Below are 22,159 nucleotides of genomic sequence, written 5' to 3'. Positions count from 1 at the left end.
CAAAAGCAAAAGCATACTTAGTTCAGTCTCCCTGGATTTATATAGAGCCATTAAATGATGTTTCCTGACCCCATAACTTATTCCTACCAAACTCACTAAGAATCATGACACAGCATAAAGGTATCAGACTGTGTGTGTAAGAAGGTAAGGTGTAAGAAGACCTGGAAGCAAGATTATTAGAAAGTACAGTGAAGCTAAATCAAATAACCCAATCCCCATTTCCCAATCACTTGGGTAGGTTATTTTAAATGTGGTAACTCCTTTGTGCTCTTCAACTGAAGCCATTTCCAAAAGCTATGTACTTAAAAAAAAAAAAAGACAGGATGTATAACAGCCAGGATGAGTCAAAAAATTAGCAGAAGTATCTTAAAACTAATGTTAAAAGTTCATATATGAATTAACAAACGAAACAGCATCATGGAAATAGTGGAAAATGTGGAATAATTACATTTCTATGTGGTTTTGTAGCACATAAATACCTTTAACTTCCTCTGATGAATTCCCTTGTCATCTCTTTGCAGTACCAATTTTCTTAATTCTTTGTTCTCCTTCTCTAGTCGCTCAAGCATTCTTTGGTATTTGAGCTATAAAACAGAAGGACAAATATACTTGTGTAATTATGGAAATAGTACACTCACATATGCAAAGTTTTATCTATGGAAAATGTATAATCCCTCAGGCAAGTCCTTCAAAAATACAGAAATCTTTGTGATCATTAGCTATTAAAAATACAAGGTCATCAAGTAAAGACCATTAGAATTTTTTTTTGCAATGCAACGCCTTTGCTTCCAAAGTCCTAATAAGACCACACTGTTCCCATACATACTGATTATGTATGGGAATACATAAATCAATCTTTAGGCATCTTAAGCATCATTTTCAAAGAAGCTATGCTTATGGAATCAGACAGAAATTAGTGTCAGTGGGAACTGGCCATTCAACCAAAAAGGTCACAGGGCTTAAATGTGAATCAGCATACAACCTCAGTTCAAGACACAACTGTACCAGCTCAGTCCTGTTTAGGAGATTATGACAGTACTTTGAAGATTATATTTTTTTTTTCTTTTTTGGTATGTAGTCCGAAAACCATTTTCTATGATGTAGTAATGCATTTAGCCTGAGTATATTTTTAAGAACAAAAGAAATTTCAAGCTGTTAGTAAAAAAAATGTAAATAATAAATGCATTCAAAACTAGCAAATATATGAAGAGAGGCTACAAAAAAACCGTCTCAAAACAATGTGGCTGAGCCAAAAAGCCAATCAATTTATAAGCGAATAGATAAAAGATCAAGTACATTAACTTTAGAAAAGTGAGCAAGCAAACCAAAATACTGACAAATATAACTAACATGCATCAGTCCTGAAAAAATCTAGCTTAAAAATAACTAGTTCTGCCTTGCTAATCAAGGAGATTAAAACTTTGTTGGAATGAGGTCTTGCATTCTGTAAGTCATTGTCAGAGAAAAAACAGACTAGATTGGTCTGTGCCAACACACAGAACTCTGTATTGATAAACTCAGATTGCAAAAAGCACTGTAGTTTAACCAAAAGTATTTCAGGGTTGCTTTTGTCTAGTAAATCTGAGTCTGCTGGACATAAATCACTACTTAAGACATCAGTAAATCAGAAAAGTCACCTGAGTGCGTAAAAGTTCTTCTTGAAGTTGATCAATCTTCTCTTTGTCAGAAACCTACAAAGAAAAATAATCATGGCTACTATCACTTGTTTAGTTCAACCACTGCAAATAACCAAACCACAAACTGAAAGCTTTGCTCCACATAAGAAAACTGACTTAACATGCATTTTAAAGCAAGTAAAATTCTTCAATTAGCATTTGAGATTTAAGGCTGATGGAAACATCCACCTACTACAGGAGGTTCACATCAAAGAACTGTCTGAATTTCAGTACATGCAAATGCAAAAAATAATCCTTCAAGACTTAACACTAGGAAAGTGGGTTTAGGGAAAAGCAACTTTATACAGTGCTGAGGGAGTTTTCGGGCCAGTCAACTAAATGTAAGTTTTGTGGTCAAATTCTCAAGATCTCGTATGTTAATTCTCTGAATTAGCATGATGTTAATGGGATAAAATCACTAGACACTTGATTGCTACAGAAACTACTTTCAAGTGAGTATTCACTAATTCTGAATATTCACGAGGATTCTTATTTCATACTTTTTTGTCAGAATTATAAATCTAAACAAGCCGCACAACTTCATAAATGTTAGTTAGGTAGGACAGTCTTGAAGGGTTATTTCAAAATTATTTAAATTACATTAAAAACTGGAAAAATTAAGATATTATAGTACAAGATATTTTGAAGTTCAAGGCATTAATGTAATAAGATCAGGCACTAAGAACCATTTTTAGACAAATAGTCATAAAATATGTTCATCAAGATGTAATAAACAGTTGTTTAAAACAATCCCCTTTTAATAACACACAGACAAAAGTATAAATGGTGCAATACAAATTGCTATGATGTAAATATTTACAAACAGCATAAAATCCAATAGTTGACAGATGAAATATTCAATTTAGAAAAAATTGTAATCTAAACAATTACTGGAAGCTTTAATATTTAAATAAACTTTATGTAATAAAGCTCATGTGACATTTACAACTCAAGGCAGCTTCAGATCAGAAGAGCATACTATCTACTGTGCAGAGGGCAGCTGTCATTTAGACATAAATTAATTGTGTTACTATAATTTCACAACAGTTGTTACAGATTAAACAAGACAAAAATCCACAATTATTTATAGTGATCAATATTATTTAGCTATTAAGACTGTAATGTACAGAATTCTGTCTGCACTTTATAGAAAGAAATCCAAGCTGACACTTCCATCTTTGTCCAATTATTTTCCTGGTTGAGTAACAGCAAAGAGGAAGTGCTGTCAATTAGCTTTTCATTTCTGTTAATTAGTTCAGCAGTAGCAAAAGCGCATCAGAAACGGGGTTAGTTTAGCAGAGAGGACTTGATGGTGCAGCCACAAGGTGGTATATGTAAATAAATATTTACATATACACACACTTTCAACACCTCAGAGACATAAGGGGAAAATAAAAGTAGGAGGGCAAAGAGAATGGTGTGGAGAGTCATAAGAAACAAGAAAATTAAGGAAAGAAAAGGAAAACAAAGTGTTTCCATGTGGTACAGAGTTTCAAAACAGTCAATATTTTCCTGTTCTCTGCTTTTAAGCAAGCTGTTCTCAAAGGACTTGTGATGCACCTCTGAAACCCATCCCTACAGACACCTCTGACCACACGAGCAGAGTCTCTATGGGCTGTGTGCTTACGTTCAACACAGTGAGTCAAAATATTACACACAGCACACAAGTTGCAAGATATGAAGCAAAGAATTATCTGCCACTAGATGGTTAATCTGACAAGGATAATTAGGTAAGCTATGTCAAAAATAACAAACAGCTCTAGAATGATGTATTTGCCTCAGTGTTTGGTGCAGGTGTTATTTCAGTGTTAGTACCAACAGTGCTTTGAACATGTACTCCGCAAACAGTGCTAAAAATGTTTAAGCTGCCAATATTGAAAAGCTAAAACTAACAATCTGAAGTATCGATAGCCACACGACTAATCTACAATTTCACCAAAAAAAAAAGTAAAATAAATTAACCACTAAAATATGTCTATACAGGCACATCAGCTTTTGTTTAATCCAGTTAAGCATGGTTTGTACATCAAGATTCCTCCTTCTTTCCCCACTGCCAGCATAAAGAGCTGTGAGAAAACAGGAGAGCCATTTTTAATCAAGGGTTCCTGCACACAGATGCAGATACCTGTTTACTAAGATTACCGAAAGCTTCTCAAACATTTTGTGGAGCTGTTGCTTTCCAACAATATTTGCTACATATTGTACAAAATAAAGACATGCCTCTGAAAATCCAGTACCTTCAAAACCACAGTTACTGCTCTTGTATATTCTCTTACAATACTACAAATAATTTTAAATTGATCATCTACAAAACTATAATGATTTCCACATAAACGAAACTATCAAGGTCCAGATCAAATGCATTCAAGCAGCCATGCACAGTGTAGCTCTACAAACTCAAAAATTATACTGCTAAATATTTATGATAAGGCTGACCAAAAAAACCCAACAGGAAACAATCGTCTTTTTGTTTTTAGTATCCTCTCTTGAGTGTGAGATGGTTCTTACTATTATTTCATTTACAACTGTAATAGATCTAATATTGAGTAATTAAAATGGAAAAATGCGCAAGAAAATTGGCCAACAAAACTTCTCTAATAAAGAGGCAAGGAAGCCAACTCAGTTAAAAAATAAACAACATCAGTTTATATATTTTCAAAAGGACCTACAATGGTTTATTTCCATAACAGGAACAATTTATTCTTCTAAAGGAGAATCTGGATCAATAATTAGGATCTTTGAGTCCTATCACCATATTAAGATATTAAAGAAAATAGTCTACCATCTCTTTTAATTTGATGCAAGCAAAAAGATTAGTGTGACAAAGACACACTCCTCATCATAAAGTATGTATGCCAAATGGGAGACCTGAATGCCAAATTATAACTTTTTATATGCAAAGGTAGGTAGACCTTCAACACTCAGAAGACACAAAGTACCTTCCACAGAGGGCAGGATAATATTTCCAAAGATAATCCTTGAAGTTGCTTCACAGCTTGGGAATTGTGGAGTTAGTTGCAACAAAGTACTAACAAAGTAGAATTTCAATCAGAAACAAATGCAACATCAAGCTCATTTTTCCTTCCTGATTGTGTTTATTAGGCTGATAAATTTTTATATATCAAATATTGTATTGCCTTTCCAGCAATTTTTACAATTCATACATTTCATTATAAACTTCGAGCTACTATTCCATACTCCAGCTCTCTCAATAAACTGTATACAATCTGACAGAGGCTGAAGAAGTTACCTTTATTAAAAAAAAAGTAACTGAACAAATAGAGAATATTTAGACCACTGAAGACATCTTTACTCTTACTAAAATACACATCTGGAAGGGAATGAATGCAAGAACAACTGTAGGACACATACTGAGATAAAGTAATCTCAAATAATTAAATTTACATTATATTTTATTGTACGATGCTTAGACTCAGTATAACTGAGGACAGAATACATCAGTGTTATTTTAAATCCAGACAGAATATTAATTAAATAAATTTGAAAAATTAAATGAGGAAAAAATGTCTTTCACTATCTTTTTTTTTTAAATTAAAGGAGCATTAACAGTTTAGAATGGCCAGGGATTCTAAGTCTAAAACATAAAAAATAATATGGAAAGAAAATAAAACATGTGAGTATGAAATGCTGCTATACTTTCAGAGAACAGTGATTTTCCTCTGTTGACTAAAAAGCATGACAATTACATTAATTGCTATACAATTATGTCTAAAAGTTTAGACATCAGATCACATTTAGTGCATTCCTCTTTCTGTGGGATTTATCTTCAGATGTACAGAATATCAGGTTCTGTACTCAGTGCTCAATTCCAAAGCTGTTGAAAAGCACAAGTAATCAGAAAGCTTTTGAGGGGGCACAGAAGCAGCCAACAAATCAATGCAGTCAAGAATTACACGTTGTAACAGATTAGACAACTAAAATATCCCAATTTATGAAGAATTTCCAATTAATCTCAGTCATATAATAATTAAAAAAATGACATTAAATTAAGTAAGTAAAGTGAACTGCAGATGTTCAACAACCACAACATATCAGTATAAATTCTGCTTTAAGATGGAAAACAAAGGACTACCTTTGATTAATATACAGTAGATACTGTTATTATTAGCAGTATTTCAGTGTCTGTGCAAAATTGTTTCTAAGAAGTTCCTGTCATTTTCAGATTGGTAACAGTATAAAGCAGGGAAAAAAGTTCCCAGACCTGTATTGCCTGAAAATAGCTACACTGTTACAAGATAAAGCTACCATAAGCAACAGTAAACAGACTTGACATCAATTCACATACTTTCCTTAAATATTTTTTTAATGTATGAACATTAAATAACAGTTTTTATAGACAGAGAACATCTGTTCAATTTCTATGTGACATGAATTACCTGTTCTGCTTTTAACATCATGCTTCAAATGCAACTTGGTTAAATTGAAACAGGACTATACATACACACTACACTGTAGTGAAGCTGGCTGTAGTAATTATTTGGGCCCCTGATTTAATTAGTTAGATTTTTCTAGCTCAAATGCAGAAGGCTGCAGTATTTGATTAGTGTGAATGCAGTACATATCGTCCCTTAAGCCATCACCTTTCGCTTCTGCTGGGATGAGCCCATGTTATATTGGCCAGTGGCTCTGCGCGCTTCCTCTTCGTGCTGCTGGATTTGTTGTTGTAACAGAATGAGTTCCCCAAGCAGGCCCTGCCATGAGTTTATAATAAAAAGGAGAGGAAAATTTGGGGTGTAAGGAGAACAAAGTTAAACCAAAGGGTATAACAAAGACAGATGAAAACCAGGTATGAATGGGTCAGTTCAAACAAAAGTGAAATTTCATTAGTGAGATCTCTTGCTACCGAGAGTGGAGAGAGCCAGCAAAACTACACATTTTGCATATCCAGGTAGAACAAAACAATCACCATCTAGCTACACTTCCTAATTACATTCAACCTTGACTAGGCATCTAAATATTTTAAAAATTCAACTATGCTGGCTCTAAAATATTCTCAGTGTTCAGAATTTCATTTCAGTTACTCATACCAGAAGTTCTTAAGCATCAGTAATTTTTCAGAATCTAACTATCCATGTATCTACAGTGTTTTGAATATTCTACACACAGCTGTGCACAACAGCTAAGAGGCTCAGCTTTGTCATGAAAGTTCTCTCTGTTTTTATACCCAACAAAACATAGACAGTTTAGAGAAAGATGATTTTTGCCTGCTACTTAATTTTTTCAAACTATGAGAAGAATAGTTTCTAGAGCATTAAAAATAAAAAGTGCCCCCTCTCCACTTCTGCAACACACTGCAACTTAAATTGATGCTGTCATAATCCTTCATGATCACTTCAAAAATCCCTAAAACTTAATCCTTATTCCTTTACTCATTCAGCATTTCCACAAAGCTTAGTTTTCTCCTCTTCTCCCTCCATAGAAAATATTCTTATAATGGCAAGTTGTCTTTCAAAATTAGTTTAGAAATATCATGCCAGTATCTACCATAACTTTATGAACAGGTTATTTCAGAGAATGCAGACAAAAGGATTAATGAACTATTTAAATAATGTTCTGTGTAAAATAATACATCATATTCTAAGAAAACATGCAGTGAAATGAAATGTTTCAAAAATGTACTTCAGGAATGAAAGAAACTCTGAAATAGAACTTTGGTGTAAGAATTCAAGACATCTATGACCAAGTTATACATTTGTTGCATGAAATACACACACAGGCATGTACACATAAGGATAAACAACACAGGAGAAAATACAAAAAGGAGAGAGACAACCAAATGACCAAATATAAACGTTTGTTAAATAGTGATTTGTATCATTTTAAACACAGAAAAATCTTCTCATTTGTATTTTACTGAACCATTTTAAGATTTAATAAATGTCTCTACTGCCAGACTAGCAAATGCATTAGAGCAGCGCCAGGAACCAGGGAAAAGATTTCATTTCTATACAGCAGCAAGGAGAGAGAGCCTCAGAGTTATACTTAATATCTGAGGAACAACAATAATATTTTGCCATTTTTGCAGACAGGGAAACTCTCAATATGACCTGACACAGTCTATTTAAACATTGTTATGAGTCAAAAAAATGCAAGAAAAAACAACAAAATCTGCCATGAAGGCCTTTTAGCATTTGAACAGGAAAAGTAACAACTGTTTGAAGTCACCAAATGTAACTATTTATCGAGCAATTACTTTCTAAGACATCTGGTACATGTGAATCTTATTCCATAGTAAAGTATGAAAAGCCCTTTTCAACTACAGTTACCCCATTTAATAAAATATTCAAATAAAAAATAAAGTGATTTAAAAGGCTTCTCTGGAATCCTTTCTTTTTTGTATATATCAGTCAGTAATCTTATTAATATTATTTACTTTATATTCTATTTCTTAATTTATACCACTGTATTAAAAATATAAAAATTATATGTATATATTTTATATACATAAAAATATAACAAATATAAAAATATTAAAAATCAAGAACTTTAAATAGCACAGAACTATACACACAACACCCAGGCTGCTAAGAATCAAGACACAAACAAAAATATTTACATCTCTCTCATTGGCACTCCGCCAAAATCAATCACTCTAGTGTAAAACTAGGTTTATTTTCAAGAATTTCATCAAGAAAAATCAGCACTTAATCCATTAATGCGATTTCAAAAATCAAGTTCTTTACAATCATTTTATTTATTCTTTTCATTGTCAAAGAAACAATGTAAAGGGGAATAACAATAGTTGGCAGACCCATTTGGATAAACCCTGCAAAGTCATAATGAGAATCTGGGTGCAAAATAAATTAAAAAAAAAAAAAAAAAGCAAAACAAGTGCTGACATTGTTCCCTCATGTACTTTAAAATCCCCCTCCATTATTTGACATTAAAAGCTAATATAATGTACTTCAGCTGAGTATGACTCTCTCTTTAATTTAAAAGCAATGCAAAGGTATGAAAATGATAAGGAGGGTAAAGAGGCCAATTTTTAAAAATCTGAATAAATGTCATAGTTTTATCCAGAGTACCTAAGTTGGGAATATAATAGTCCTATTAATAAAAAAAGAGAAAATTATGGAAATTTTACTGAGCAGCTTGCGAGAACAAAAAAAATAGGATGTTTTTTAAAAAAATAAACCAGATCAGAGTCAAGTGATATTTGTTACTCAAGTGTCTTTTTCCCTCTGCAGCAGTAGCTGTAGTGAAGGGCTGTGGGACACTGTGCTGCTTCTTCCACTGACGTACGTGACCCAGCACGGGCTGAGTGAGGCAACGACACGCTGCCAACTCCTCAGGAGTGCAGCAGGTTCTTCAAGGCATGAGATTTTAATCCAGGCAAAAAGAGATTTAAACTCCGTTTATTTAAATTACTATCTGAACACTCCACACTTAATTTAATTCTCTTCTAAAAATATGGTACCTTTTGGATTAAGTGAGAGATTATGAGGTAAACACATTAGCTGACAGGAAGCAGTACAGTCTGATTCAGTGCTCAGGGCACATTTCACTCGCTCAGTTACTTTGCAAAGTAACTGGTTTCTCATTCATTCCACTCAAAGTTTTTAGAGACCCATCTGAGGATCATGCCCAACAACAATTCTCCAGAAGGTTTCTCCCAATAAGCAATTCCTAGATTCCTTTATCAGTTACTAATCTCTTCACAACGAAACAAAGAAAGTAAGCTCAGACACATTTAATACAACACTACAGCATTTTATACATCCATACAATCACAATTCTTAAACTAGTATTGGTGGACAGTGGTAAGCATTGAATGTAAAAAGGCCATCTAATCCATTGTCTTGAAAATAATAATTTTGCCCAGCAACAAACAATGATTATGTTTTTTTAGGTATTCATATGTGACTTGTTTGAAATATTCTGACCAAAATGGATCATATTAATTAGTAAACCAAGAGTTTTTAAGCAAAACATATTGGATATGATTGGAATAACAAAAATCAGTAGACCAGACTAAATTTTCTAAATCATACTGATTTCATATGGGCAGATATTTTCCATACCATAGCCAAAGTTTTGTTGGCAACACTAAAATGCAGATGACACTGCATCAAAAAAAAATACAGGATAATAACAAGTTCTAATGGTACTACTGGTATTCAGTAAAAATTTCAGTTAATTTAGTTATTAAAGACAAACTCAGATGGCCACTTCTTCACAAATCAATAGTAAGGTATATTTTATGTTTTATACAGTGAAACCTGTGCTAAGCAATCACTCAAGAGAAAATAAAATAATATAAATGGACAGTCTGCAGACAAATGGGAAATAAAAAGCATGTAGAAATTCATCACTATTCTATAGGGGAAAAAATGGTAGTAAGATGTGAGCTTTGTACAGGTTTCACCATACATTGTCATGCAGTATTAATGTAAAATAAATGTATACATGCCTGCATATACAGAAAAGTCATTTATGGAAAAGCCCCAGTTCAGACACTTTTAGTTGCAAAAATAACTATATGATTATTTACAAATTCCCTGATATATATTGCTTTTCTTCCATTTTAAAAAGAATTTTTTAAAATAAAACGAGGAAAAACGAAAAGCCTTTAAAGAATGAGCAACATGACAATTTAGGAATTTAACAGAAACAAGATCTACTGTTCATGAAAACAAAAAAAAATTAAATGCTAAAACTCTAAGTTATCAAAATACAGTAACTTTTTTTCCCATAGAATAGTAACAAAAATGTCATGTATGCTTTATCTAGATAAAGTAAAAACCAGATTGCTTTAAGAAATGGAAATTCTTTATTAAGACAGGAATTGTTAAGTAAGAATTACAACTATGAAAATGTCAACACTAATGAGGTTGCAAGCAGAAATGCTTAAAAATAACTATAAAAGCCTAAACCAATTTCCGTAATAAGCTAGAAACTCAAGTGCCACCGAGAACACGCCCTGAAAAATTATAAATGCACATAAAATACCTAAAATCACATTCTTATAAAAAAACCAATTTTCTTAATAAAGATTTTTAGGACTGCCTCAAATTTCCTTACACCACAATATTTATTATCACTGCACTGTTTATATATATGAAAAGCAGTAATGCATACTCAAGTAATTTTCAATGATAAATTCTTTTCAAGCTGCTTCAAATAAAATCTGCAACTAGCTACTGATGCAGTTTCAAAAAATAAATACCCATTTATCAAGAAATGTTCAGTTTTGCAAGTGAGTAATTACCTTCTTGAACTGTTTGTCATTGTCATAGCCCTGGTCAGTAGCCCTGAATGCTGTTTCTCCTGGAGCACCTAGAACATAATTACAGAAACTCATAAGATGCAAAAGGTACTTAAAAATTTTCAAACTACACCTACCATAAAATTAAAGCTTCAACCTCTATGAATAATTCAATAATCTTTGGAGTTCCTATAAAAAAAGATTAATCTTAAGAAACTGAAGAAGAAAATCAGTTTAAAATTAATCTGAAATTTTTTTATCTAGATTGTGACTCAGATTAGTTATATCACAAGGCAGTAGGCAGCTTCAGTTAGACTATTAAAAGTTCTCAAAATATTGTAAAATTAACTCTGAGAAACACAGAAGGATAATACAGATTCCACTGGTGTTACTGTAATGAGAAAAAAAAAAGCAACTTTCCTATTGCAATGACATAGATTTTAAAAAGAAGCCTCTGGAAAAAGCCTGAAATAAAAAGCATCTGCTAAGGACTGTGGCAGACATATATCTATAATTCATCTATTCATTGTCAGAGGGGAGGATCTAAGTCAGGAAAAGATTTTTCACCTGGAGAGTGGTTTGGCACTGAACAGGCTCCCCAGGGAAGTGGTCAGAGCACTGAGCCTGACAGAGCTCCAGAAGTGTTTGGGCCATACTCTCAGGCACATGGTGTGATTCTTGGGGTGTCCTGTGCAGGGCCACGAGTTGGACTCAATGATTCTGACAGGTCCCTTCCAACCCAGCATATTTTATAATTCTATGAAGTATTTTTAAAATAGCTGGAAAGTATTTGTAAATCAATATTAAATTGCTGTAAATAGTTGTGCCTATATTGATATTCACTCCTCTTAGTACAGTAGAGCTTTTAAAGTTTGTTTTAAAAAGGCAGGTTAAGGGCAGGAAAAAGGGCTTTTACACACCTAACAACAGAAGCAGATCAGAAGCTCCTATGACTTCACTAACCAAATTGTAACCTGTGAAAAATCAGCAGAAGAGGGGAAATAAAAATTATAAATACAAAACAAAATGCAAAATAAAGATGAGGGATCTTTGTCTCACTTGGAGGACCACACAATCATAAATGGCCACTATGCCTGTGTGAGTATAATATCAAATAATAGGTGACATCTCACTATACCAGTCAATAACAACACAACTTTAAACTCTCAAAATTTTAAACAGCCAAAATACATAGGATATGGTAATCTACTTGTCTCTCTGCTGAGCTTGGTCCCTACTTAGGTTCCTGTTGAGTTTGTAGGATTAATAAATTAATTCTTCCATTGACAGTACTTTAAAGAAACAAACCACGCTTCTTATGCACAATGATATGAAAATATTTACAAACACACTTAGAAGAATAACACCTCACAGATATCACCTTTCACAAATACAAATTTATGTGGTTTGATAATTATTAAGGTATATAATAGGAATAATCTTGCACTTTATTACAAGAACGACTGGGTGTGCTCATTAGCAAGTCAGACATGATGATCAAATCAGTAATTTCTTAGTTTTAAAATGCCCACTGATAGAAATGTCTCATTTAAGTCTCCGAAAACATGAAAACCATTAAGCCTGCAACTGCCTGGGTACACTGAATAGACAGACCATTCCTGTGTCTTCTGTGAAGGATTTAAAATTCCTACCTATTCCTTTGAAATGCAGCCCCTACCTAATCCAAATCTCCAAGCAAGTTCTTCTGGGGCCACGTCCAGATGGAAAATATCATTCAACTCAAAAAAGTACCTTTGTTAAAATTTCTTATTTCACATGCTTGCAGTATTAAGACCCTTCATTCTTAATAATCCAACTCATTTCTCCTGTAACAGCTGTGATACTGTTACTGTCCAGTGCCACTCCCACCAAGTTCTAGCTGGTCATATCCAGCTTCTCTGACTCACTGAAGGAATCAAGCTTTCAATCTGTTAGAGCTGTACAAGAATTCTAGTTTGCTATTCCATTTCACGTTTTGGTTCTCTGGACTTGCTACTAGAATTCTTGCTTTTAAAAATACATTACACTTACCTGTGTCCATAACACTTTCAGACGAGATATTCAACGAAACCATACATTTTCAGGATCCACTTTCTTTTAGTGTCTAAGGACAAACCTGCACCCTCATCTTGAATAGGTTATGCTTTTAAAATTAAAACTAAGCTGAAAAATTGTTCTCACCAGGAGATAGAAATCCTTTCAGTGAAGCGAAGCTCTCTCCAATCTTGTCAAAGTCAGGTAGAAGTTTGGCAAGGTCATCTGCATCAGGGAGGGTTTTGATAAGCTTTTCTAGGAAAACAGTACAACAGTTAGTGACTAGGGGTCTTTTTTCCCACTTTTTTTGTGAACGAAAATGGCTTAGGCTGTAAAACCTAGCAACTGTTTCAGGATACAGCTTTTTTCTTTTTTAAAAAAAGTATTAAGAAGTTTCTTCCCACATACACCTCCCCCCACTAGTGTTGGGAAAGATTATCAGATCGGAAAAACCAATTGCTTTTTTAGACTTTGAACTTCCTGATAAGTTAGTTGCCTCAGGTACTTTATAATTACCTAGAAGTTACTGCTGCATTTCACCACATTTCATACATTATCTCTCATGTATTTTGTAGAGGATCTTTTAAAATTACACAGAACTCTAACTATGATCACGTCTTGAACATTTTAAGAAAGGCTTAGTTTTCAATCTCATAATAAGCCAATTTTGTAATCCTTTAAAAAAGTCAAATTATTAGCTTTAAAGTACTATAAAAATGTAGTGTCCACTAGCAATAGGAACAAGAAAACATTTGTTTCAGTTATTCAATCTGCATTTATCTATGTAATGCTGATACCTGGCATGGAACTAGATGATCTTTAAGGTCCCTTCCAACACAATGATTCTACATAGTAAAATCTTCATAAATGATTTTTTTAAAAAAGAACACCACCTTTTCTACCCTGCATATATAAGAAGCCAGGGCTTGATTTTCAGATTTTTCTCTTTCATCTGAGAATATGCAAAAATCTCTACTGTAACCTGAAGGTTCAGGAAAACAAGAGTCTATATTTTTCATTTTCTTTTCTTCTGTATCCTCAAGATAATTTTGTAGACAGGGAGGTTCACTACTTTGCCTTTTCAATTGGTCTTTTACTCACGCATATTTTTTACTTATTTACTTATATCTTCACTTGTGTCATTCACATAGAAAGAAAGAATTTCATGCACAATACTACCAAAATCTGTGTAAGTCCCTTTGATCATACTGCAAATCTTCTTTCAATAATAGGATTATATGGCCTTATGAAAGGACCAAGAACATTCTCAAATGAAAAGATGAATTATGGAAAATCCATGCTAAACAATACATAATTTCTTCCTACAAACACGCTCATACAAATGCCTTGGTGAGAAACACATCAAAGTTTAAACATACAAGTTCAGTCAAATTACAGCTAAGAAGTTACTCCTGCAGCCTGCTGAGGACCTATGCTCTTATGTTTAAGTTTTACACGTGCCAGTCTTTAGATAGAGTAACAACATGGCTTTTGTGATACCGAAGTCGATCAGTTCATCAAGCTCCCAAACGAAGTCAGGAATAATCCACTTATATTCATCGAGATCTGGCATCATGTCCTTCCACTGATCATATGTCTAACACAAAAAGGAAAAAAATAATGGTAGAAATAGAAAAAGAAATGTACATAGAGAAGCTTATGAGCAATCTATCGAAAAGTTATACCTACATATAAAACATACTAAACCATCATCTTTAGATATGAGTAATACTTGGATCTTTTAAAGTCTACAGTAGTTCTCCAAAACAATGTTTTCCATATTCACTCATCTTTACTGTCATTAGTTAACCAAACAATGACATTTTGTATTTCTGTGGCTATACCAAGAACTACTGTTTTGAAGTATGTAATAAGAAAGATAAAATGCAAAAAGCAGCTTCCAGATATAAATACCTTCTTGGCTGTATAACCACCTCCTACTGCAGAGCCTAATATAAGATAGCGAACTTTGAGAAGCCTCGATGCCAGTCTAGCCAGCCAAAAGTTCCTGTGGAACTGGTATCCATGTTTTACATTTAAAAGTTTTGTTTTGCGAAGGGGAGGACGATTAAGAGAAGAGAACAGCTGAATGGATATCCTTAAAGGAGGTCTTTGAAACTTTGAACTTGGGTAGTAGGGATGATGTATACTGCGGCAAACAAGATGCAGGTTTTGAAGCGGCGATTTTCTCTTTATTCCACAGCTGCTATTTGCCAGACTTCGGCAGATGACACTAAAAGAAAGAAATAAAAGCTCTAAGTAACTGGTTTCTTCAACACACCATTAACTCAAACGCCTCTTTAGAAGCAATTCACATTACATTTTAGCTGGTTACAGTTAATCTTATTATATCACTCTGAATGTACAATCTCCAGCCGTCATTGGTATGTACCAGGAAAATAAAAAGCTGTAAACATCGTTAATGGGTACGGAATTTCTAGTGATTACAGAAACAAAAACCTTGTATACCATTTATACAGTCTGTTATGAATTCAATTTAACTTCCACACTGGAATAAGGCACGTAACACGTCTGTGGTAAAACACAGTTTGGGCAAACAGAATAAAAGTCCACAGAAGATTTGCAACATACAAGAAAACAGTTTGGCCTATCTTATTCTCTGAAAGAACTTTTAAAGAACATTAAGTTTGTAGAGGATTTTCAAAGAAACAATACAGAGAAAAAAATCCTTTGTAGAATATATTTGTCTTATTTTGGCAAAGTAGATTCTGCTTTGGGTTGAAAGGATGTACTCAACGATATCTTTCAGTTCCTTTCGCTCTAACACACTGCAGTTCTGGGATTACAGGACTATGGTTTTGTCTTGGGTTGTGCATAGACAACATCACTTCTGGAGATGGCTGCACTATGTTTGTTGATGCCTTCATGAAGGAACTGAGATTTCTGCAGGAGGGAAAATTTCAGTCTGAAAGATCTGACTCTGAAAACAGAGCTCAGCCATGAAATGCACATGTTGAAACACAGGAACCACATCGGTCCTGCCCTGCCTACATTAAACACTCAGCCTGGGATAAAGCTCCTTGTGTATTTTCAATTACACTATTCTGCACATTTCAACATCTGGGGGTAGTTTGGTTAGTTTAGGGAAAAGACAACTGCTCTGGAAAAACTAATTTCTTCTGTAACATTTTTAGTCCCACCGTCATATCAGAATGGTTAATATTAAATCATTTACTGGATGCAAAATATGAGCGAAGTTACAGTCTTGAAATTCATTACCCAGATATCTAATATTTTCAGCAGAGATAGCTGGTGTGGTAGCACATTCTATGGCAGCTACTCCTCATTATTTGTCTTCATCTGGGCTAAAGGTATTTTGTGTAATATTATGTGACTTTCTTCTCTGTGACTGTTCTTTTAAAACACACTGTGTTTGACAGCATTCAGTCTGTATGTTTAAACTGAAGGAAAAATTGAATTCCATCTCATAGTCTTAAGGCAAGAACTCAATCAACAAAAATTGCCTTTTGAGTGGTATGCATATTTCAAACCCAGTCTCCTTTAATTAATATGAAATCTTATAATTAATTAAAAAACCCCCCACTATTCTTCCATTATACCAAACTTCCTCTTTCTTTCTTCTCTCCTCCCATTGCTAAAAACTCCTGATGAACACTGACAAAAAGAACACCTTCAAATCTTCACTGAACAACAGTGCAGTTAGATTGAAAACCATACTACAATATGCTATTAAATCAAGCACTTAACGAGTTCCAAATTTAAAGCCCCTGGAAAGCTGTTTTTAACAGCAAATATTAGCCTTCCAGACATGTTTAGCTCTGGCATTAGAATCTGTTTGATTACAGGCCTGCAACCTGACTACTCTTATGTTGCCCTGGGATTATTAATGTCTTGTAAAACAAGAAAAAGTGGCCTGTTACACCTGTGATTACAAAGTAAAGGAAACCCAGCAAAAACCACTGTGGTATTTTCTCATTCAGCACTAGACAACGTTTATTTTCCTACTGCTGCTCCCAGATGGGGGTTGGAACTGGTTGATCTCCAAGGTCCCCTTCCAACCCAACCCATTCTGTGATTCTATGAAACCTACCAAGGAACATCGTGCTACTGCCGGCCATGCAGTTTCCCTGCTCCTGTCTGGAACGGTGCAGGACAAAGGTGGAAAACAAGCGGGATGCAGGGACGGAAAAACGCCTGGACATAAGGGTGGCCCGAGCTCCCAGGGTGAGAACGCGGGACACGCAGCTCCCTTCCACATGCACCACTCCCGCAGGTGCCCGGGGAGCTGGAGGGCGGGGAATGCCTCGCCCGGGAGCACCGACCCCCGGGGCAGCCCCGGGCCCGCCCCGTGACTCCCGCCCCGGGTACCCTGACGCGCGGGGCCCAGGCCCGCCGGCAACCCGCCGCGCCCGCCCTGCCCCGTCCCGCTTACCAAGCCGCCGCCGCCCGCGTCCGCCACATCCTGGGAGCCGGGGGGAGCCGGGAGGGGCCGAGAAGGGCCGGGAGCGGCCCGGGCGGCCGGGAGGAGGGCAAGGGCAGGGGGAGCCGCTTCCGGGCGCCCCGCGGCCCGCCCGGCTGGAAACCGCGCCTCCCTGCCCAAAGGTTCCGGGCGCCGCGGCGGCCAGGGTGGGAGGGTTTTTGAGGAAGCACCGCGGGGGCTGCGTGGCCGGGAGCGGAGAGTCGGGATGGATCCGGCACGGCGGGATCACGGACCCTCCACAGCGGGGTCACGGATCCCCCCCTCCACGTCTCTGTGCTCCCCCCACCCCAGCGGTGTCAGGGCTGCCCTCAGCACTTCGCCCATGTGCCCGTGGCTGCCCAGGGCACCCCCAGCACCCCCAAGGCCGCGGTGGGCCGGGTTGGGGAGGGTGGTGGAGGGAAGCCCAGCCCTCGGTGGAGGCATCTGGTGGTACCAGCGTCTTAGACCCTGTTTAAAATAAGAGTCTCATACGAGTCCCCAGTTGTTGACCTTGGAGAGTGCTTGACATGAGCAGCAGTGCTACCTTGAAAGCTGGAAAACACGCGGTGTTTCCTAGAGCGCTTTTGTGGGCTGTTGGGGTTTTTTTCCCGGAGGGACCACATTGAAGTGAGAGGCGGAGGATGCACTGGGAGAGTTCATCAGATCTGTCCATCCGCCCTCACACACGATCAGCTCTGGTTAGGTAATTTCTTAGCACTGCATGCCACATCTGTCCCTAAAGACCACAGGTGTTGGAGTGTTCACCTGGCAATGCCACTGCTGAAAGTACTCCCTCCTGCCTCATTTGAATCTTTCCTGCAGCAAGTTAACTCTATCAACAGTAAACATGTATATTTTCTCCAATGATGTGTTTGAAAACTGTTGCCATGTCTCTTCTCAGTCTCCTTCCCCCCCCCCCCCCCCCCCCCCCCAAATAAAACAACCCTAAGTTGCTCTTCCATATTTTAGGACTCATTTGTTATTCTTCTCAGTGCTCTCCTGTGGACTGGCCAGCTGATTCACAGCTTCCTTTCTGTAATGTGGCCAGAACTGTGTGTCACATGCTGAGAAACCAAAAATGAGGTTTGAGGTGTTGTAGAAGTCAAGCTTCTGTTTATATTGTGGGATTTTTCAAAGAAAAATAAATTGCACAAGGATGACATGCTACATATGTGTATTTTCAGGACTGAGATAAAAGTTGTTGGGATGAGGTGAGGCACATGTTTTTGCCTCTTGCTTCCCTACTTTTCAACTATTTATGGATTTATAAGTTTAAGAGACTATATTTTAAACCTTTGCTTTTGTATTTTGGCTTGAGCAGTTTTACTTGTTATCTATACCTGATTTTTTTAAGGCAAGTTTCAATTGAAAAATAAGAATGATTTTACTTCATAGGACACGTTACAAATAACTTTTTATAAATAAACATAAATAGAGAGTAATTCTTACTCTGAACAGTAGAGAGCGTCATACAACTAAATGTTTCAATTCAGGAGAATTGAATGCTTTAGAAGTGTTTTCTCTAGGAGATGGTGAACCTGCTTAAGGTAATGAGCAAATGTCACCATCTTCTTTGGACCTGGATTACCAGATTTTGATGAAATATTATGAGAGGTTGTCAAACGATGGAAATGATGAAAATTTTACACCTTTAATCTGTTTTTTCTTGGTTTTCAGTTGCGAAGATAAATACCCTTATGAAGGTGTTCTGTAGGAGCACAGATTGTCAATTGGAGCTGGAATAAACCTTTAAATAGTGAAAAGATTGTGTGAGTCTTGGTTCTTCCTTGGAGACCCTGGTTTGCTGGGATAATCTGCATGCAGCTCATCTCTCGTGTCTGTGACAGGGCAGCCAAGGATCCCTGCTGCACCTTAGTCTACTACAGACACCAGAAAAAGCAAGGCTGATGTTTGGGAAAGCAGCAAAAGCTGACCAGGCAGAAAAAGCATGTGTGACATTCCTCTTTTTCATCCCTAGCGCCTCCCAAAATAATGAGTAATTTCCCAAAATCATCAACCTGCCTTAGAAAAGGTGCCTTTGCAGTTGTTTCCTGCCTGTTATAGCTTCTAGATAGCAATGCTCATTTTTCCCATGTAATCAGGTTTATCAGAAATGGACTTTAATGCACTGGGGTTTTTTAAGTTTTATTTGAAAATTGCGACTCTCATATACTGTCTGGAGTTCCCTTTGCTTGGTCTCAGAAGAACCAAATGAAAAGTTGAGAGGCTCAGATCGAGCCTCAGAGTTGCAATGGGAGGAAGAAAGAGGTAACACTGTAGCTGGGGCATGGAGAGCACCTTGTTCCCCCTTGATCCTATGCAATAAATCATCCTTAACACAGCTTAGTACAGTTGTATCCTTTTCAGTCCAGCCTCTGCTCTGGGCTCCTTTTGGAAGTGTGGTAGGTGTCAAGGCCAGATAACTTGGCTCCAATGCCACCTGCTCATCGGCAGTATTTTCAAACACATCTGTCCCTGTGCTGTGCACATCTGGTTTGCAGGTCTGTGCCCAGCTCATATTATTAGCAGTAAGCAACTTTTATTATATTAACTGACCTAACTCCCTCGTTTTGCCTTCTCTATTCCCTGCATTTCTCCCATTTCAGTTTCTCTGAGCCTGCCCACTGAAGGATAGGCAGTGGTCTTTCCTGGTGCTTGAGTTATCTGGGACTTGTACAAGCCCATGCCACAGGCATAAGGAATAGGAACTAAATCCGTACCTCTTGATCTGTTTCAGTTTCCCTATAAATAATATTTTAGTTTTCTTAACATATTTAATGCTGGAAGAACAGGTTTTCCTTTCCTGACCTCATTCCTAAAATATTTGTTGTGTAACTTCTTAAAAAGTAGCAAAGTACAAGGAAATAGTAGCGAAATGGGAATGAATCACAAGACTAATAAACAAATGCAGGCCAATAGTAGCAAAAAAAAAAAAAAAAAGGTGTTGGTAAAACCCTCGGTGTTATTTTCCTGCCAGCTTCCTTTTGGCTCTGATTTGAAGGTCAGAGACATCTATATCCAGCTCACTGACATCAGTGGGAAACTCCAGTTCCCCCAGGAGTGAGTAAATAACCTCAGTATGTCTCCCAAAGCTATATGGTGAGTTCAGAAGGCATTCCATGATGATATTCTTGATAATGAATAAACAACCTGGTTACAGATCCTGCATAGCTGGATCCTGACACGGAGTCAGTGCATAATCCACCTGCACAAACTGGGGCCTTTGTTTACAATTCTAGAGCTTGGGTTTTTTTCCAGGGCATATGTGGGGAACACTGCTGGACACTTAGTTCAGACTGGTTGCTAAGTGTTAACAATAGCATTGCCTATTTTCCTCTTATTTGGACACACTCCTGGTTTCCAGTGATTCCATAATCTCTTGAAGAAAAAATACTCCCCTCCTGCCCTCCCCTAAAAGTTTCATGCCAACAGCACTTGCTCACACCTGTCAGAATTATGACCCAGAGTCATATTGTAGCAAACACTTGTGAGATTGAACTTTTTCTATCTTAGTGTTTTTGAGTGAATCCTGCACATACTCTCAGAATTGCAAAACTCCAACAACAGAATGGAGGGAGGAGGGATAAATGTTACCTGCTAACCCCAGAGAGGGAGGAGCTCCATACTTCAAACATCAGCAGAGTTATGAGGAAGGTGTGTACTTAGAGCACTTCCTCAATGTAGAATTTCAAGCACACTATGCTGAAGACCTGTCCTGAGGGTGCTCTAGAAAGTCTCCAGAGGGTCATTTCATGGGAGAAAATCCTGCCAAGAACCATTATGCACAGCTTAACCAGGGAGAAGAGAATGAGATGGTGAGTTTTATCTATGTCTAGGTCTTTCTCAGCTTGAAGTAGAAGGTGGCATGTGTTCTGCAATAAAATGCTACAGCCTGTAATTGAATTATGGCTGGTTGAGGTGTTCCCATAGAAGAAACAAACAGTTAGAAAGAGATACCATTTTTTTTTTAGCAGAAAGAAAATAAGGTTGGTTGTGTCCACTGGATTTAACTTCTTATCTCCTCCAACAGGGGATGCCTCAACAGATTATTGATGTGTTGTTACAAATCTAGGTGGAAGTGGTCTAATATGAGCATTAGGGATGGGCCAGAGTGGCGTCCCTAAACATTTGACAGCTGAATCTCCAGGGTCAGCTCCACTTAGAGAACTGGAAACCTTGGCTTTCTCCAGAACATAAAACCACATATGTTATGTTTGCATAAATTATTGGCAAATGTGGTCTATTGAATTGGCAACACTATTCCAGCCTAAGCACAGATCTACCATATTTCTTTCCAGAGTTTCCCAGGAGGGAATATGTCTGCATGCATTCTGTAACATGTGGAAGTAAGTTTTATGCTTACACAAAATATCCGATCTCCTGGCACTTCTCTTAAATAATAATCCCAGTACTTGATTGAAGTGAATTCAGTGTTTCTTAGCTGCTTTGGCACTACAGTGTGTTACGAATCAGCTGTTCACATGGATTCTGTCCATCTAACAGGTTCTGTTGGAGATATCAGATCCATAATGCAGCCGTACAACAACAATTCTTATACATGGTAAATGCAGCACTTCTCAAAATTCCTTTGCTGTAAAGCCACTGTAGTTCTGCTGTAAGTACCTGCAGGATTTCTGGGTGTAAAACAGCCCCAGCAAAGCTATTGAAACACAGTCACTTACAAATAGATATGACTTCACTTTCAGAAACCCTGGAAAAATCTTCAAAATCTCCTTACTGAGAATTCTGTTTTAGTGAAAAAGAGACCGTGCCATGGAAAAA

The 22,159-nt window shown here is 36.8% G+C and overlaps 2 protein-coding genes across 6 annotated transcripts in view; one reads left to right on the top strand and one right to left on the bottom strand.

The window, feature by feature from the left end:
* Positions 1 to 17,435, bottom strand: part of OPA1 (OPA1, mitochondrial dynamin like GTPase) — a 53,161-nt gene extending 35,726 nt beyond the window's left edge. For 2 of the 5 annotated variants that reach the window (XM_027650555.1, XM_027650556.1), the window contains exons 1-9: positions 17,351 to 17,435; positions 14,851 to 15,169; positions 14,437 to 14,533; positions 13,084 to 13,191; positions 11,823 to 11,876; positions 10,906 to 10,973; positions 6,278 to 6,388; positions 1,638 to 1,691; positions 480 to 584 (exon numbers count right to left, since the gene is read on the bottom strand). In XM_027650555.1, the coding sequence (XP_027506356.1) occupies positions 480 to 584; positions 1,638 to 1,691; positions 6,278 to 6,388; positions 10,906 to 10,973; positions 11,823 to 11,876; positions 13,084 to 13,191; positions 14,437 to 14,533; positions 14,851 to 15,169; positions 17,351 to 17,379 (945 nt within the window). In that variant the 5' untranslated portion in view covers positions 17,380 to 17,435. The remainder of the gene's footprint in view (positions 1 to 479; positions 585 to 1,637; positions 1,692 to 6,277; positions 6,389 to 10,905; positions 10,974 to 11,822; positions 11,877 to 13,083; positions 13,192 to 14,436; positions 14,534 to 14,850; positions 15,170 to 17,350) is intronic. The other 3 variants (XM_027650558.1, XM_027650557.1, XM_027650559.1) reach the window with 3 other exon arrangements.
* Positions 17,436 to 21,124: 3,689 nt separating this feature from the next.
* ATP13A4 (ATPase 13A4) overlaps positions 21,125 to 22,159 on the top strand; it is a 38,403-nt gene continuing 37,368 nt past the window's right edge. Inside the window, exon 1 of the mRNA XM_027650582.1 lies at positions 21,125 to 21,192. Coding sequence (XP_027506383.1) covers positions 21,130 to 21,192 — 63 coding nt within the window. The 5' untranslated portion in view covers positions 21,125 to 21,129. The remainder of the gene's footprint in view (positions 21,193 to 22,159) is intronic.

Source organism: Corapipo altera, unplaced genomic scaffold, assembly GCF_003945725.1.
Source record: "Corapipo altera isolate COAL_440 unplaced genomic scaffold, ASM394572v1 54, whole genome shotgun sequence".
Lineage (NCBI taxonomy): Eukaryota > Metazoa > Chordata > Aves > Passeriformes > Pipridae > Corapipo > Corapipo altera.
The sequence above is the reverse complement of the archived record's forward strand: the minus strand, read 5'-3'. Positions and strand labels throughout refer to the sequence as shown.